The sequence below is a fragment of the Indicator indicator genome, chromosome 4 (assembly GCF_027791375.1).
Source record: "Indicator indicator isolate 239-I01 chromosome 4, UM_Iind_1.1, whole genome shotgun sequence".
Classification (NCBI taxonomy): Eukaryota; Metazoa; Chordata; class Aves; order Piciformes; family Indicatoridae; genus Indicator; species Indicator indicator.
The window spans coordinates 8,707,463-8,723,698 of NC_072013.1; the positions used below are offsets into that span (position 1 = coordinate 8,707,463).

At 41.9% G+C, this 16,236-nt stretch overlaps 1 protein-coding gene across 1 annotated transcript in view; it reads left to right on the top strand.

Moving 5' to 3' along the window:
* The first annotated feature begins 3,207 nt into the window (after positions 1–3,207).
* LOC128981329 (cytosolic phospholipase A2 epsilon-like) overlaps positions 3,208–16,236 on the top strand; it is a 32,738-nt gene continuing 19,709 nt past the window's right edge. Inside the window, exons 1-2 of the mRNA XM_054400057.1 lie at positions 3,208–3,234; positions 5,315–5,387. Coding sequence (XP_054256032.1) covers positions 3,208–3,234; positions 5,315–5,387 — 100 coding nt within the window. The remainder of the gene's footprint in view (positions 3,235–5,314; positions 5,388–16,236) is intronic.

Here is a 16,236-nt window from a genome sequence, read left to right on the forward strand (position 1 = left end):
AGCCCAGCAAGATACTGTCTGCTCCTGGGCTTTACAATGCATTACTGCGAGGGGCACTTGCAGTCTTTCTGGATAAAGTGAAGCACAGCTTGGATTCCAAATTGTAAGGTGGGTAAGGCTTGGCTTCTTGGGCTTGCAGGGTTAAGGCTCGTGGCTTCTCCCAGATCTTGGGCAAGGCAAGGCAAGACACTCACTCTTTGGGCTAGTATTTATACATTTCCCGAGACAATGATGGCCAGTGACAACAAAGTTTAAGAGAGAGAATCCTGACACTTTAACCTATAGAACCAGTTTTCTCCAAAGGTGGCCAGAGGCACACACACCTGGCCCACTTGGACCCCAGGGCATGTTCAGACAAGCCTGGACAACGTGGGCAATCTCCCCCAAAAAACAGACCTCCTGGCTCCTGCTCCATTGTCTGATTTAGGGCATTTTTGAGGCTTTTGTCCCTTTAGGACACCTGTCCACTGTTTTATGCCAATGATGAACTCAAAATAAGGTACCCAAACTATCAAAATGGGTATTGTGACTGAATCCTTAATGCCTTCCAGAGAGGGTGTCATCATATTTGTCACAGTCCTGCTGCTGCTGCAAACCTGAGGTACTCTGCCTCAGTCTCATTTTTCAGCTGTTGTCAATTGTGGGGGATTTTTCTGTCAGGATTACTGGGTTTGTGTGGTTAAGGTTTTAATAGTGAGGGTGAGGTTATAGGGGTGGCTTCTGTGAGAAGCTGCTAGAAGTTTCCCCTATGTTTGAAAGAGCCAATGCCACCTGGCTCCAAGGTGTGCTCACCACTGGCCAAGGCTAAGCCCATGAGTACAGCAATAACACCTCTGGGATGATATATATAACAAAGGGGAGGAAAAACTTGCTGCATAATTGCAGCTGGACTGTGCAGATGACAAAGTCAGTGAAGAAGGAGGGAGAGAGATGTTCAAAGATCCAGAGCAGAGAGTCCCCTATAGCCTGTGGTGAATACCATGGTGAATTAGACTGTCCCTTGTTAATCCATGGAGTTTAACAGTGGGATAGGTACCATCTGCAGCCCATCAAGGACCCCATGCCAGTGTAGGTGGATGCTCCAAAGAGGCTGTGACTCCATGGGAAGCCTGTGCTGGACTTAGGCTCCTGACGGATCCTGGGTACCTATTAAGAGAGGAACCTATGCTGGAGCAGGTTTACATCCAGGACTTGTGATCCTATGGAAAGGACCCATGATGGAGCATTTTGTGAAGAACTGTAGCCTGTGGGAAGGATTCATGCTGGAGAGGTTTGTGGAGAACTGTTTCCTGTGGGAGAAAGTCCATGCTGGAACAGGGGAAGAAGGAAGGAGCAGCAGAGATGACATGTAATGAACTGACCACAATCCTCATTTCCAAACCCCCTGCACTGCTGAGGGGAAGGAGGCAGGGAAATTGGGAGTAAAGTTAAGCCTGGGAATGAAGGGAGGGATGAAGAGAAGGTATTTCAATATGTAGTTTTTATTTTTCTTTATTCTGCTTCGCTTCGATCTATGATAAATTAAACTAACTTTCTCAAGTTGATACTTTTTTGTCCATGACAGAAACTGGTGAGTGATCTCTCCCTCTCCTCATCTCATCCCACGAGCATGTCATTGTATTTTCTCTCCCCTGTCTGGTTGAGAAGGGGGAGTGATAGAGTGGCTTGGTGAGCACCTGCTATCCAGCCAAGGTCAAACCACCATACCACCTCACTGTTGTTTAGTTAGAGCTGTCTTTCGGTTTGAGGTTGGTTTTGGTTTTATGGTTGGTTTTTGTTTTGGTTGGTTTATTTTTGTTTTGGTTTGGTTTTTTGTTAGGTTTTTGTTTTGGTTTGGGAGGTTTTTGTTGTTTTTGCTTGGGTTTTTGTTTGTTGTTTTGGTTTGTGTTTGTTTTGGTTTTTTTTTAAACCAGTGGACAGATATCATCTTACATATTCTGTGCTGCTGCCATAGCTCTACATCTCCAACTCAGATTTTCCCAGATGAATGGCTCAGGAAACATCCATTCAGCTGCTGCAGAAGCTAACAAAACAGTCCAGGTTTAGCCACTTTCAGAACAGTTTTCTCTGCTTTGGGATAAATAGGCAAGGGTGCTTGTCTGATTGAGTGTCTTTTTTTGCCAGATACAATGTTAATGGGAATGTTATTTTCTGGCATTTCATGCCTCTTTAATTGGAAGGGTATTGAGGGTGGATTCCTAATCCTAAAATGGTTGATGACTAAAGCAATTTTCACTCAGTGAAAAGTTGCAAGGCCAGAATTGCCTCTCTTTATTATTTGTTTTCCTGATGCATGTATGTAGAAGGGGAAGATGGGTTGCAGGTAGTGTGAGTGTGTAGTATCAACTCCTCAAGCTCTCAAGTGGTCATTTCATATCAGACATCTCTGCATCTTAGTAGCTGGACCTGTGCAAGGGCTGTTCACCTGTGTATCTCCTCGTGTGGTTTTCTGCCAGAAAACTGAGCCGTTGTGTGTCATTTTTATATCATAATTTGATGATCCTGCATCATGTTTAAAGTATTTAGATGCTAGCATTTAAGATGAATCCATGTATGACTTAATTTGGAGGAGAATTTGCTTTTTTTTGACTTGATTTACTCAGAAGTTTTGTGTTTGTGGGAGGGTTCTGAAAGCAGGAAAATGTATATCCACCTGACCACTATATGAATGAACTTGGAGAAACATCTACCAGGAAGCAACTCAACCCCCTCTACCTCTAAGAAAACGAAAAGAAATAAAATTTGTTGAAACAGAAGGTCTTTTAAAGTCATTTCATCTACAATGCTTCTGGTTGTTGACTGGGGTGCTGTAGAGCTCTGTTTTCCTCCAGCCTACAGGTAGCTGCTGTTATCTTCTCTGATTTGTGCATTGCTTAGGCTGCCAGGTCATAGTTATCTATGCTTAACTGTGGTGCATTATCACTCCCTTATCTTCAATTACTAATAACTCTTGGCACCTTGGTGTGAAAAGCCTTCCCCCAACACACATGTGTGGTGTTTAGCTATCAAATAAACTCAGCAAATTCCCTCCCCTTCTCTCTTCATACTTTCCCTTTCACGCAATGAGGAAGGTGGAGCATGGATAAGCCACTTGTTCCTCAGCAGGTACCTCTTAAAGTTTGTAAAGATACTTTGTGAGTCACTGCTAGCTGCTGCCTCTAACAGTGAAGTGATATCTCTACTGTCTTGTATGCAGCTGGGAGCACAATGGGATCATACTGGAGTGTTTATGAGGTAAGAGTGCACAAATTCAACCCATAATTCATTAGAAGCTGAAGGTGGCCTGAAGTGGATTTGTGACTGGGATACCGATGACTAGAAGAGGACTTGGGAGCTCTTAGTCTAAATTCATGTATGTATTTACTTATTTATGTCAGGATGACTGATAGATTTGCTGATCTTGGCTGCCCTATGGAAGCATTTTTGGTAGTGGAGGGAAGTTTAGCCACAGGAGGTAATCCACTTGGAGGCTGGGAAGCAGTCTGAGGTACCTGACAGGAGCTTGCTGTGGATTTGGGCAGAATCTGTGGTTTGATGGAAGCATTATGTAAGCTGGTGTTCTTCCATAACACAGCATCTACCAGCTATGAACGTAGCCATATGCTTGGTCAGGTAATTATGTTAGCAGCCACCTGCTAGGGGTGTATGCAGGAAGGTTGCTGACTAAAGACAATGATTAATCATGGTCGTAACTTGGTATTTGTGCATGACTGACACCAAAGAAAATCTTCATCTGCCTTTGTCCATAATATCTGAGAATGGTTTTTATTATTACTTTTTTTTTTTTTTTTTTTGAGACATAACCAGGAGGGAAAGTCCTAAAACTGCCTTTTGAGATCTAGGGAGTCAACATATTCTGTCCTCTTTGCTCTGAAATTAACCTGCTGTTTGACTATGAACAAGGTATTGAATCATTGAGTCTCTGAGACATAAGAACTAAAAAGCATAAATGTATAACTGAACAGGGTAAAGAAACACTACAGATCTTTTTGAAAAGAGAGCAACGAACTGAATCTGGCAATGGTCTTCGTGTGAAAAGTATGTGTACAAAGCAAGAAATGGGCCTGTCCTATCTGCTCTTCCCTCAGCCCTTAACCACTGAGGCAGCCACATAAGTAAAAGCAGAGGCTTCTTAGTGAGTGCAGGTCAGGGGAATTATTCCATCAAGAAACTGAATCCAAAAGAAGACGCTAAAGCATGCCTTTCTGTTTTGGAGTGAGACATAAAATATGGACTAAGGTCAGTTTATCACAATTCAAGAGTGATAGGGGAGTTTGTATCCAACTTCTCAGCTGGGTCAGTTCCTAACTGGAAAACAAAGAGGAGTTACATAATCCCCTAGGGGGATTGAGTGGTGTCATTGTACTGGCAGAAAGTGAGAGAGGGATTAGGTAATAACTTCCAGTGAAGCAACAGCTGAAGTTTCAGGTGCTAAAATCTGCAAGAATTAATAATTTGTTTGGTTTGTGTCTAGTTATTAGCCTTTCTTTCTGTGCTTGGCATTTCAGCTAATGATACTTTTTACAAATAATCCAGTATCAGGTTTGGGTGGGGAAGTTTAATTAACATCTCTGTCCAAGCTATTTACTCTTGTGCAGGTTCTGGTGGTGCCTTTCTGAACTCTTATTTTCCTCTGGGATCGTGATGCTTTTGAACATAGCTAAGACTATGACATCTACAGCATGGTGGTTACACCTTTTACCATGGGTTGTTTCTGTTTCCTAGCAGTTCTTTCTATCCCCTCATTGTCCTCTTCCTGATCACAGCGGCTAAGCACCTCACAATCTTTCATGTATTTGCTCTTCACCATTTCAGGGAAAAGTTCCTGACAAAGATTTTCAATAGAAAGTTGGAATTTTTGTTGAATAAATTGATCTGAAGAAAACATCTGCTTTCTGTGTGAAATTTCAGCTGTTTAAGAGAATTAAATTAATTTTATCTTTGCCTGCAGATGTTTAACAGAGATGTTTCTCACACGTGCTCATTCTTTGCTGGCTTATTTTTCCAGATTGTTAATCAAGGTTTCTTTTAAAATAAAGCATCCTGTCATATAATGCAAATATTAATTTTATTTAAAACTATTTTACTGTGTTATCCATTTAGCTGTCATTTTCTTCCATCAATGATGTATATACACAGAGGAGTATTTCTGCCTCTTTTTTGACTCTACATAGATATGGCTTTAAGTTTCAAAGCAGTATAAGTAGTTCATCATCCAATTTTGCTGCCCAGCTTTGGAAATTGCAACAGACATTTATGGGATATTTTATGAAGCATAAACCATTTAATAATAACTTTGTTATTTTTTCTGCAGAGTGAAGAATGCCCATGCTGCTTACTCTCTGTGAAAATCATAGGAATGAGAAATGTGAGAAAGGCAGATCTCTGTGAGTATAGCTCAGCCTTTCCTTGCAATTCCCAGTAGCTCAGTTCTGAAAGCAGAGAACATAAACAAGCAGTGCAACTTCTGTCTGTGTATGAAGCATCACCATGGTTTCAAATATTGATGCATATTTGAATTTGGGCTATTCTTAGAATGCAGCTTTGTCTAAACAATAACTTCTTGTTTACAGAATGTTACTATTAGTGGAAATATCAAAGGTCTGCTGCGGTGTACTGTGAAGTGTTTTACCAAAGCCAGTTCTGTTGAACCAAGTCAGCTGTTGATTCTCAGTTGTAGTTTTTGATGCATTAAGATGCAGGCTGCACCTCTGCTTCTTGACGAAAATGCCAGCAGTGATGTTGTGTGGCTGCCAGAGCCTGTGGGGTAACATGGGATCTTTGCCAGTATCTTCTGTACCTGTCTGCTTTTTGCAAACAGCAAAAGACACACAGGCACCTCTGAATTGTTAGTTGCCTAAAACAACCAACCAACCAACCAAAATCCTATTACTTTTTTTTTTTTTTTGGTTAAAAGTTTACTGAAATGTACTTGAAATACCAGACTTTCAAGACAAGAATAGTATCATTGAAATATTTCTGGGACTTGATGGAATGGGTTGAAGTGGAAGTGAAGACATAAAGTTCTCAGCAGTTATTCAGGTAGGAGAAAGTGACCTAAAGGTCACCTCAAATACTTGCCTCAGAGAGAAAGAACAAGGTAGGGATGCAAGGGAAAGGAAGTGACCACCGACCTTTGCATATGAAGTAAAACCAAGTGAACTCAGCAAGAGTATTTGCCTCCATGGAGTTTACTGTTCAATTCTGGCTCTTTTGCTGTTGAACCTAGCATAAGAATGTTGCCTTTTCCTGAGGATTCCTATTCTATGTATTTCATTGCAGATCAATGCAGTAGCTCAAATGTGGCAAAAATGATTGAAGAAGAAAGGAAGGATAACTAGTTAGATCTACATATCTGTATTTCTGTACATGTTTACTTTCCCAGGATTAGCCTTTGCTCTAAAGTGATTATTTTAATGTTTTTTTGGTGAAAACTCATTTGTCATGTAATTCAATGTATTTAATTTTAAATATTTGCAAGTATTTGAAATATATTGACTCAAAAGATACTCTAAGATCATATTTCTCACTCCCATTTATTTGTTTTAATCACGATTTCTGTACAATTTTAATTGGTAATGAGAGACAGAGACAAGGAAAGAGAATTCAATGATGGCACAGAAGTAATTCAAACTGCCAAGAGCCATTGGTGCTTTGCTGGTGTCAGTCTGATTAAACCAAGCTGTGGTTTTTAGAAGACTGCCTGGCAAAGACGAGGCACTTTGCTTTTCTCCAGCTGTGGCACTGTGCAGCTAAAGTGTGTTCCTTGGCAGAGGGACTGCTACCCACAACCCACAGTGTTCATGGCTCCTTAGATCTTCTGCATGCCAGATAATATAGGACTTGGGTTTTTATTACAGGATAGCTGTGGCATCTATAATCATGATCTCCTGACATCTTCCCTTTGTGTCAGACAACAGGTTGTATTTGTACATATGGTGTGAGCATAATAACAAGCATTAGGCTACTACTGTGTGTTGAAATCTGATAGGAATAAGGCTTACTCATGAATCTGAAGGGTTTACTTCCTTGTGGGGGAAACATCAGGCCCAGTTCAGGATGAAGTTCTTTGGGGAGGTCTATATATACTTGCATTGTTAATGAAATACTTACAGACATTTCTATTCTTCTCTTCTTTGTCTTGAATGGGCAACAGAAATACCTGCTTGAGAAAAACTTGTCTTTTTCAGGCTGGCCTGAAAAGCCTTTCCTGCAGATCACTTAGGGTCAGCTCTTATATAAAGACAACTGCCCCTTGTATTTATAACAGAAAATGGCAGAAAACTTACTGTGAACAGCTGAATGACCTCAACACTCTCTTGCCCTAAAACTATGAAAGCTTTGTGGCTGTCCAGACCTTTGTAAATGTACCCATAATTTCTACAAGCTCTGGATTCGCTGCCTGAATGGTGCTATTTCTCTGCAACTATATAGGATAGTATTGGGAGATTTTGAATAGAAGTGTGTTTTGGAGGGAATTGCTCATGGTGTGAACATCAATCGTCCATCTGGGCTAGCTTGAGGCACTATCAAAATAGAGAGCTGTTGGTAGCAGGAGCAGGATTCACAAGCTGAGGTACTTGGGCTCTCCACAATCCCCTCACAGGACCCCAAGAATTATTGTGCTGGATCAGACCAAAGTTCTCTCTTCTGCCCCATATTTGAGAGTGGCAAGAGGCAGGTGGCTGGGGGAAAGTATGACAGAAGAGTGTAACTATATAACTTTCTTTGCAGGATGTGTTCTCCCAGGCTTTGGTCAAGAGTTAGTAACTTCCCAGACAAAAGGCGGTTTTCTGTGAATGCAGCAACACTACCAGTCTGCTCTTGAACCTACATAAACTCTGTGCATCAATAACAGTCTTTGTCCAGACCTTGGTTTCCATGTCACAAAAGCCTTTGCAGTAATCCCAATGTCTCATCCTTGTAGTGGCAGCAAGCAGTTTTGCCTTCACTGCTGAAAGGCTTTAAAATTGTCCTGTCATCCAGTGATTTCCCCTGCTGGCCTTTCAGAAGGATTCCCATGTGTGAGAAGAGATTGGTTGTTACGAAAGTCTCGTTTTCCAAGAGCTGGTCCCCCAGCTAAGACCACTGGAAGAGGGCATAGCTTTCATCTTCAGGCCCCCCCTCCTATGTACTCATAGAAGGCTTGGAAGTCCTCTTGAAGCCACTGTTATGCAAGGCTCTGTGTTTTCATCATTTAACCATGGGACTGTTTCTTTCTGGAGAGACTTCTCTACTGGTCAGGTACCACTGCATTTCATCCCCTGTGTGCCAACTGTAACAAAAACTAGACCCATGCTGTGTAAATTCCCCCAAGTAGATCTTGTTTTCCACATAGCAGTGTGTCAGCCCTTGCTGTGCATGGTCCCATGGGAGCACACCCAGCGCTTGCTGTTCCGAGAGGCTGCCCCTGCAGTCACTGCAGGTCACGAGCTGCCTTGCACAGCTGGCAAAGCTGGTTTAGCATGGCCCTGTTCTCGGTGGCAGCATTCACTGATCTTCCAGGAGGGAAAATAAACACCTTCTACACTGCAAACTGATGCCTATGGCAGAGAAACCTGTTTGTTTCTTAGGCTACAAGAAGCAACATCTTCTACCTATATGTATATCACAGAAATATTCCCTTCAGGAGGCAAAAAATATCTTTAAAAATGTGGGCTTACCCTGCTTGGTATTTAGCAAAGTCCAAGTGTGATGGTTCAAAACTGTCTTTTTAATTTTTCTTTGCAAAGTTCAAGCAGAGAAAGTGAAACAGTGTAAATAAGTCACTATTGGGTGTAAGAAAGCAAAATAATGATTGTTCTAAACACTTCCATTGGATAGATAGAAGTGTTTAAGAACTACTGCTCAAAACAGAGTAGGGGCAGTCGGAGTCTGAGCTCTCGGCTTACTTCCTGGGCTGTCTGGCTGCTGCTTCTTTTTCTCTTCTGGCTGAAGATTACACACTGACCTTGGCAAGCTAAGTCTTTCTGCTTTTAACTAACTCTGCTTTCTGCCAGGGAGGTCTGGGGAGAGGAGGCCCCTGGGAGAGAGGCCCCTCGGGAAAGGTCCCCTTTGGGAGGGAAGCAAAGGGAGCTTGGTTGTGCTTTTCTGTTGATTGTACATATTTGTGAATGTTGTGAATTTTGTATATATGTACATATTCATTGCATTTCATCATAGATTGTAGATCTGCTTGTAAATACAGCTTTCATTTGCTTCCAGACTGAGCTAGCCTGGCTATTGTCGGTGTGGGGGGATTTCTGCTCTCACACTGATACACCAAGGCTACAGAAAGCTTTCACAGAATCACAGAATGCTAGGGATTGGAAGGGATCCTGAAAGATCATCCAGTCCAACCCCCCTACCAGAGCAGGATCTCCTATACCAGGTCACTCTGGAACACATCCAGGAGGGTCTTGAATATCTCCAGATATTTCCCTGGAATGGCCTACAGCTAGGCTTTCTCTTGTTTTGTTTTGTTGTGTTTTGGTTTGATTTGGTTTGTTTTTTTTTTCCTCCTTTAATATGACAAACTAATCTCAGTCAGCATGTCGTTGGACAAAACCTTAGGCTTGTGTTTAACTCTAGTGTCAAATCTGGTTCTTGCTAAACACGGGCCTTGTTGCCATGTAAGTTCCTAGTAAACTGGCAGTACGCTGCCCTTTGGCTGCAGTACCACTGATGCTTTTCCTCCTGTCACCTAAACCCTGTGGAACAGCATCACCGTGCTGGACTCGCTTTCATTGCTGCCTCCTCCAAAGGAAACGATTGTGTGTGAAAGGACTGGCTGAAGGCAAGCTCTCAATGTGCTATGCATGCCTCTTCTTACCTTATTCTCTGACTGTAGCACTGGTGTGAGGGCTGACCAGTACTAAGGGCACACTCACTTTATGGTGACATTGCTTCCCTGGCAAAATGCCCATGGTCACTGACTTTCACCGTCCTTGAGGGAAATCCTGCTTACACGGTCCTATGATAAACAGCATTAGTGCCTTCTCAGGGCACCGAGGTGACCTTATTGTGGCCTTTCAGTATCTGAAGGGAGTCTACAAGAAAGCTGGAGAGGGACTTTTTAGGATATCAGGTAGTGACAGGACTAGGGGGAGTGGAACAAAGCTGGAAGTGGGTGGATTCAGACTGGATAGGAGGAAGAAGTTCTTCACCTTGAGAGCAGTGAGACCCTGGAATGGGTTGTCCAGGGAGGTGGTTCAGACCCCATCCCTGGAGGTGTTTAGACCAGGCTGGATAAGGCTCTGGCCAGCCTGATCTAGTGTGAGGTGTCCCTGCCCATGGCAGGGGGGTTGGAACTAGATGATCCTTGTGGTCCCTTCCAACCCTGACTGATTCTATGATGCTGCCCCTGACGCTGTTGGCTGCTCAAACAAGCTGTCTTTCTTTTAATGGAGAGAAATCCTAAAAGCAGCCCAGGACAAATGCTTGGCAATAGGAATCTGCACAGGGACACAGAACTGGTTATGTGGATAGATGCCAGGTTGCAGCAAGGCCTGTAAACAAGCATTTCCTAACTGGTTAAGAAACTGAAACAAACAGGTATAAAAGCAAATGTTAATCAGCAGAAGCTCCTCCCTGTGATATAATATCCTGAAGTGGGGCTTCTCTTACTGTAATTGCAAACTGATTAGAGCGATATCTGATTGTATAACCAGTAAGGTACCTTCCAAAATGGAACTTAAGTACTGACTGCTGTTTGTAATGACAAAGTCATCACTGCAGTTAATAACTTGAGTAACAAATTAATGTATAATCTCAGTGAGGATTATGTGAATCAGCTTTGCAGCTGCAGTTCTTAACAACCTTGGTTCCTTTCTATTCAGTCTTTATTTTGGTTTCATCTATTAAATTTATCCAAGTCTAATTCCATTCTTCCTTGCTTCACTGCTATCATCTAAACACGTGTAAAAATCTAGTTCCCCTCAGGTTACCTATTTTTTGTTCTCTAGTCTAAGAGATAGTTTCCACATTTTCCCCTTTCTCAGGTCATTGATGGCCCTGATGAAGAGTAATATATAGAGCATGGTTTATATTGTGTTGTATGCAATTGTATTGCATATATGGTAAGAAGTGAGAGGACAAAAAGCCTGCTCTGTGCCTTGATAGCAGGGCAAGCAAGCTGCCACTAAAAAGGACAGCACTATATATAATCAAGGAGCTCATTAATATCTTATTTGGAGTTCTTGGTCAGGGCACTTCCTTACAGCTATGGAAAAAAATGCATCTATAATGCTAGGTATCAATGTATGTAGGTGCACATTCATCTACTTGGAGCTGTGCTGGCTTTTGTGTACTTCTGTGTGCTAGTACAAAAAACTGCTTTGGAAGTTAAAGGTATTGAGTGTGATGTCCTCCCCTTGACTTCATTCAGATTCTTGGTGTAACCTTGGAGAAGATGAGTTTCCTCAAAATGTCAGTTCCTTGTCTCTAAAGCAGAGATTAGGAGGATGAACTGATTGCTGATTGAAGGACTGGTAAAAGAAGTAACCTTAGGTAAATGCTAGGCTCATCTTTGTCTCAAAGATGAAGGTGAGAGCAGCTACCATGCTCTAATATGGTACCAGCGCAGAGGTGATCTTTAAAACCTTTAGTGATAGTACTACGTGTTCCTAATAGATTTGATTATTCTCTTGTTTAGAGGAGGCTTCTAGTTAACAAGTGATTGAGAAAGATTCTGAAGTGTTTTATATGTCTCAAAAATGCCAAGGCCTGTTTTAAAACAGGTTTGAAAAGGGTGGAGGCAATGGAAATGAACATGGGAGAAGCTTGGGTGGAGAAAAGAAGCTGGAATGAATAGGTGACGATGGCAGCAATGCAGAGCCACACAGTGCTTTGAGAGGACACAGATCCACGCAGTGATTCACCTGCCCTCCACCATTTGGCTTGCAGAGTTAAAAGGCAGTGGGAGACTGCTCAGGATTGAACTTCCTAGTTTGCACTCAGAAAGCTCCCACAGACCCGGGTGGATGTTTATGAAACAATGTGGTAATAAACAACACAGCACAAGACTAGCACACGTTTTCTTTCAAATGTGTGTAAGCAACTTCAGCAGCTGTCAACAGGTGAGGATGAAGTGTGTGCTTTGACTTCTGAAGAGGCTTTCTATATTTACAAGTTTGCCTGGGCTGAGCTGTGTAACACCTTCTTATTGCTTAGGAAAGTAGGAATGCCTTTTCCCACTCTTACAGCCTCCCACATCTTCTTAAAAATTATTGTACCTTGGAAGTTTTGATCATCCTTGATAAAGATCATATTTTACTCTTTATGGTTGCTTAACTATGCACTGAGTTTCAGACCAAGGTATCCTCTGCTCGACCATGAACAGTAACCAAAAGCTGAATCATCAGATCTGTGTTTAGAGTAATATTACCTGTTATCTGGACAGTCAAAGAAGTTTGTAAACAATGCAAAGATTGTTAACAGACATTTGCTTATTTCAGGAATTGCTTCGGGACTTTTGAAGTATTCCTTTGATGAAAAGAAGGTACAACTTCTTGTCTTTGGTATTTTACTGTGGAAAATACCTTCAAGTGCATTTCTGTTCGTGGATTTTCAATAGATTTTCTTATAGAGTGTTAAAAAACCTGCAGAATTTGTTCTAGTTTTGTCCTGATTTTTTTTTTTTTTTTTTTGTTTCATCATGACCAAGTGTGGTCACCAAACTACTTTCCATCCGTTATCAGCTGTCCTGGCTAATCAGGGAAGCCCAGTTAACTGGAAATTGGCAAATGTGATGCCCACCTGCAAGAAAAGCTGAAAGCAGGATTATGGGAGCTAGAGACCTGTCAGTCTGACCTTGGTGACAGGGAAGGTCATGGAGTGCCATTACGCAGCATGTGCAGGGCAACCAGGTGATCAGGCCCAGGTGATCAGCATGGGTTCATGAAGGGCAGGTTCTGCTTGATGAATCTGATCTTGTATGACAGGGTGACCCCCTCAGTGGGTGAGAGAGGCTGTGGATGTTGTTTACATGGACTTTATTAAACAATTTAATACTGTCTACCACAGCATTCTCCTGGAGATAGTGGCTGCTTATGGCTTGAATGGGTAGATGCTTCACGGGATAAAAGACTGACTGGATGGTCAGGCCCAGTATTACACTCTCAGAGAAGAGTGGTTGTAAAACTGTCCAGTAGAGGAAGACCTAAGGGTATTGATCCAACAGCAGGCTGAATACAAGCAAACAGGGTGCTTAGGTGTCCAAGAAGTCCAACAGCATCCTGGCCTGTATCAGGAACAGTGTGATGAGCAGGACTATGGTAGTGATTTTCACAGTACTGGTAAGGCTGCACCTTGAGTACTGTGCTTAGTTTTGGAGCCCACACTACAAGAAAGATATTGAGGTGCTGGAGAGTGTCTAGAGAAGCACAGTGAAGCTGGTGAAGGGTCTGGTTGTTTACTTTGGAGAGAAGGAGGCTGACCTTATCACTCTTTACCTGAAAGGTGGGTGTTGGTATCTTCTCACTAGTAACGTGATAGAATGAGAGGAAACAACTTCAAGGTGCACCAGGGGACTTTAGATTGGATATTAGAAGAAACTTCTTCACTGAAAGGGTTGTCAAACACTGGAACAGATTCCCTAGGGAGGTGCTTGAATCACCATCCCTGGAGGTGTTTAAAAGATGCATAGATATGATGCCAGGGGACATGGTTTAGCACCAGACATAGTGCAGTTAGATAATGGTTGGGCTTGATGTTCTTAAAGACCTTTTCCAAACAAAATGATTCTATGATTCTAAGACAGCAGTACCTGTAGTTCATTCAGTTGCATGCAGCATTAAACAGCATGTCTGATGCCTGTAATCAGTAATTCATTCTTTCACATACCCTCTCAGCAGAGCCCTGTTTTGCTTTATGCATCTGTGCTCTCTTAGTGTTCCTTTACACACTATGTCCTAGTCTCTGTGGAGGTTTATTCTGAATGCTCAGAGCAGCGTTGGGGAAAGTCTTACCCACAGGTAAGATCACAGAGCTTGAGGACCTTTATCAGTGATTGCCTCCAGAGAGGAGCTTCAGGCAAACTTTTTGCTGATCTGAGGACATGGATTAATTTGTAGATAAGGACCAACAACATAGATGTGATTTGTTATTATGTGGGAAACCAATGTTTAACATGCCTGTGATAGTCCACATTGCTGAAAAGACACATGGCAGTGTCCACATAAGACTGTGGCTTTTCTCCTGGGCACTGTATCCCCAACAGGAGCCAATGAAGTGGTGCTGCAGAAGTAGCCATTGAAGGTTAGAAGTAAGATTCACCCACAAATGTTGCTGCTGGTACTTGCATTGTATTCTTCTATCAAATTGGAAATCTTTTTTGAATGCCTGCACAGCAAAGGTATTAATCTTTTCCCATTTGTTCAGAACAGTCTTGACAACCTCATTTTAAAGAATTCTATTCCAGTTCAACAATGAAAACTAGACAAAAACGGTCTTGGGTATAAATGTTTCTTGTTAGTCAGATATATCAATTCTTAATGCTTTCATTCATTCCTACTCACAGAGAAGTTGTTGACTCCTAGATAATTTGGAAATCTGGGAGGGCTCCAGCCAGAATATGAGCTCAGTTAATTTCACATCTGAAAATAGGATTAGTTGTAGTCTTCTGATAAAAGATAGTCTGGAGGCTATGTGTTTGTAGCTTTGATGTGAAAGAAACTGCTGGTGACACATTTGTAGAAAAGTTGTCTGAAATGTGAAGGCTGGGCTGCCAAGTGCAAAGTGTGTGTTGGCAACACATCCAAGTGGTAGAATTTATGTCAGGATGAGCCATTGTTGCAATGCAAGCTTTTAATCCAGGCTGAATGAACTCTCTCCTTAACAAATAAACCCAAATAATCAAACTGTAATCTTTACCTCTGCGTTGTGCCCTGTAGGTGCAAAATTTAATTCACAAAATGACATTTACAGACTTCAGGCTGTTTCCTTTGCCAAAAGAGAGCACATATAAGGATGATGTACAAATCTTGCAAGAACAGCTACACATCACATACCCAAAGTGCCACTCAGGAAATACCACCCTGTTGCTTCATGGAGGAGTTGGAACGGGTGGGAGAAGTTGTAGCACAGCTTTCTGTGGGCTTCTTTGCATCACACTGTCTTGCTTTTTGTGTTGGTTTTTTTTTTTTTTTTGACAGCAGATAGAGGCTCTAGGTGTGGGTTTGGGCCTTGTTACTTGGAGACTGTAGTGTTTGGAAGGAAAAGGTGGCAACTTTTCCAATGAACTCACAGTTTAACTTTATACGTGTCAAAGAAGGTTTGGAGTTGTTTTGAAGACAGTGCCCAGATATCTGGGAATCAATCTCTTGGGCTGGTGTACAATATAAGGATGTCCTATCACTTCCTTCCCAGACAGTCAAGCTGGCAGGGAGACTGGTTAGTTGGTTTCCATGGAATATAATTGTCATGACATGATTATCCTGTTTATTGCCTTCCAGCATAAACATGGCTAGCATGTGGCAATAATTCCAAATGACAACTCATAGGTTCACCTGGGTTGGTCTTTTCCTCAAGGAGGATCAAGTTTACCATATCTGTCACCCTTCAATATATATCTGGGTATCAACACCCTCTGAAGTTAGTTGCCTAGATAATTTATAAAATCTCTAGAGTTATCTCTTTTAGAGCTGTACCAGTTGTCTTAATACTTTTGCTGATTTCCTTCTGGCGACACAGAGCCACAGATTATTCACCTCCTTGGACATTACAGAACTGCCCATGTTATTTGACAGTTGACTTTGTTGTTGTTTTTGCATTAGCAAACTCCATTCTTTCAGCCCTTTCTCACAGGCCAGCCTGTCCAAGTCAATTCTCTTCAGTCTGGACATTTTTAACTTTAGTTGCTGATTAAAACTTTTTACAGTGGAGGGAGGAACAGAGTGGAATAGAACAACAACATGGAAGACACTGAGCATTCACTTGTCCCTGTCCAAGACTGGGAGTGTATGCAAAGAACTCTCAATGCTAAATCTCAACACCTGCACTTATATTTAACATTGTGTATTTGGGATCTGATCCAATATTTATCTAAATCTGTGTTTTATATATATGAGTTAGCAAATAAGTCCTGCAAAATTATAGTTGGGGGTGGGGGGGTGGGGGTGTGTGTCCTCTAAATCAGGATTCATAGCTAGTATGCACAGCCCACAGGTATCCCAGACCATAAATTAACAAATTTACTAAGACACACATGTATTAGTAGTCAATAACTGGCAGATATAGTTGCTAAAGAAGCAGGTATTC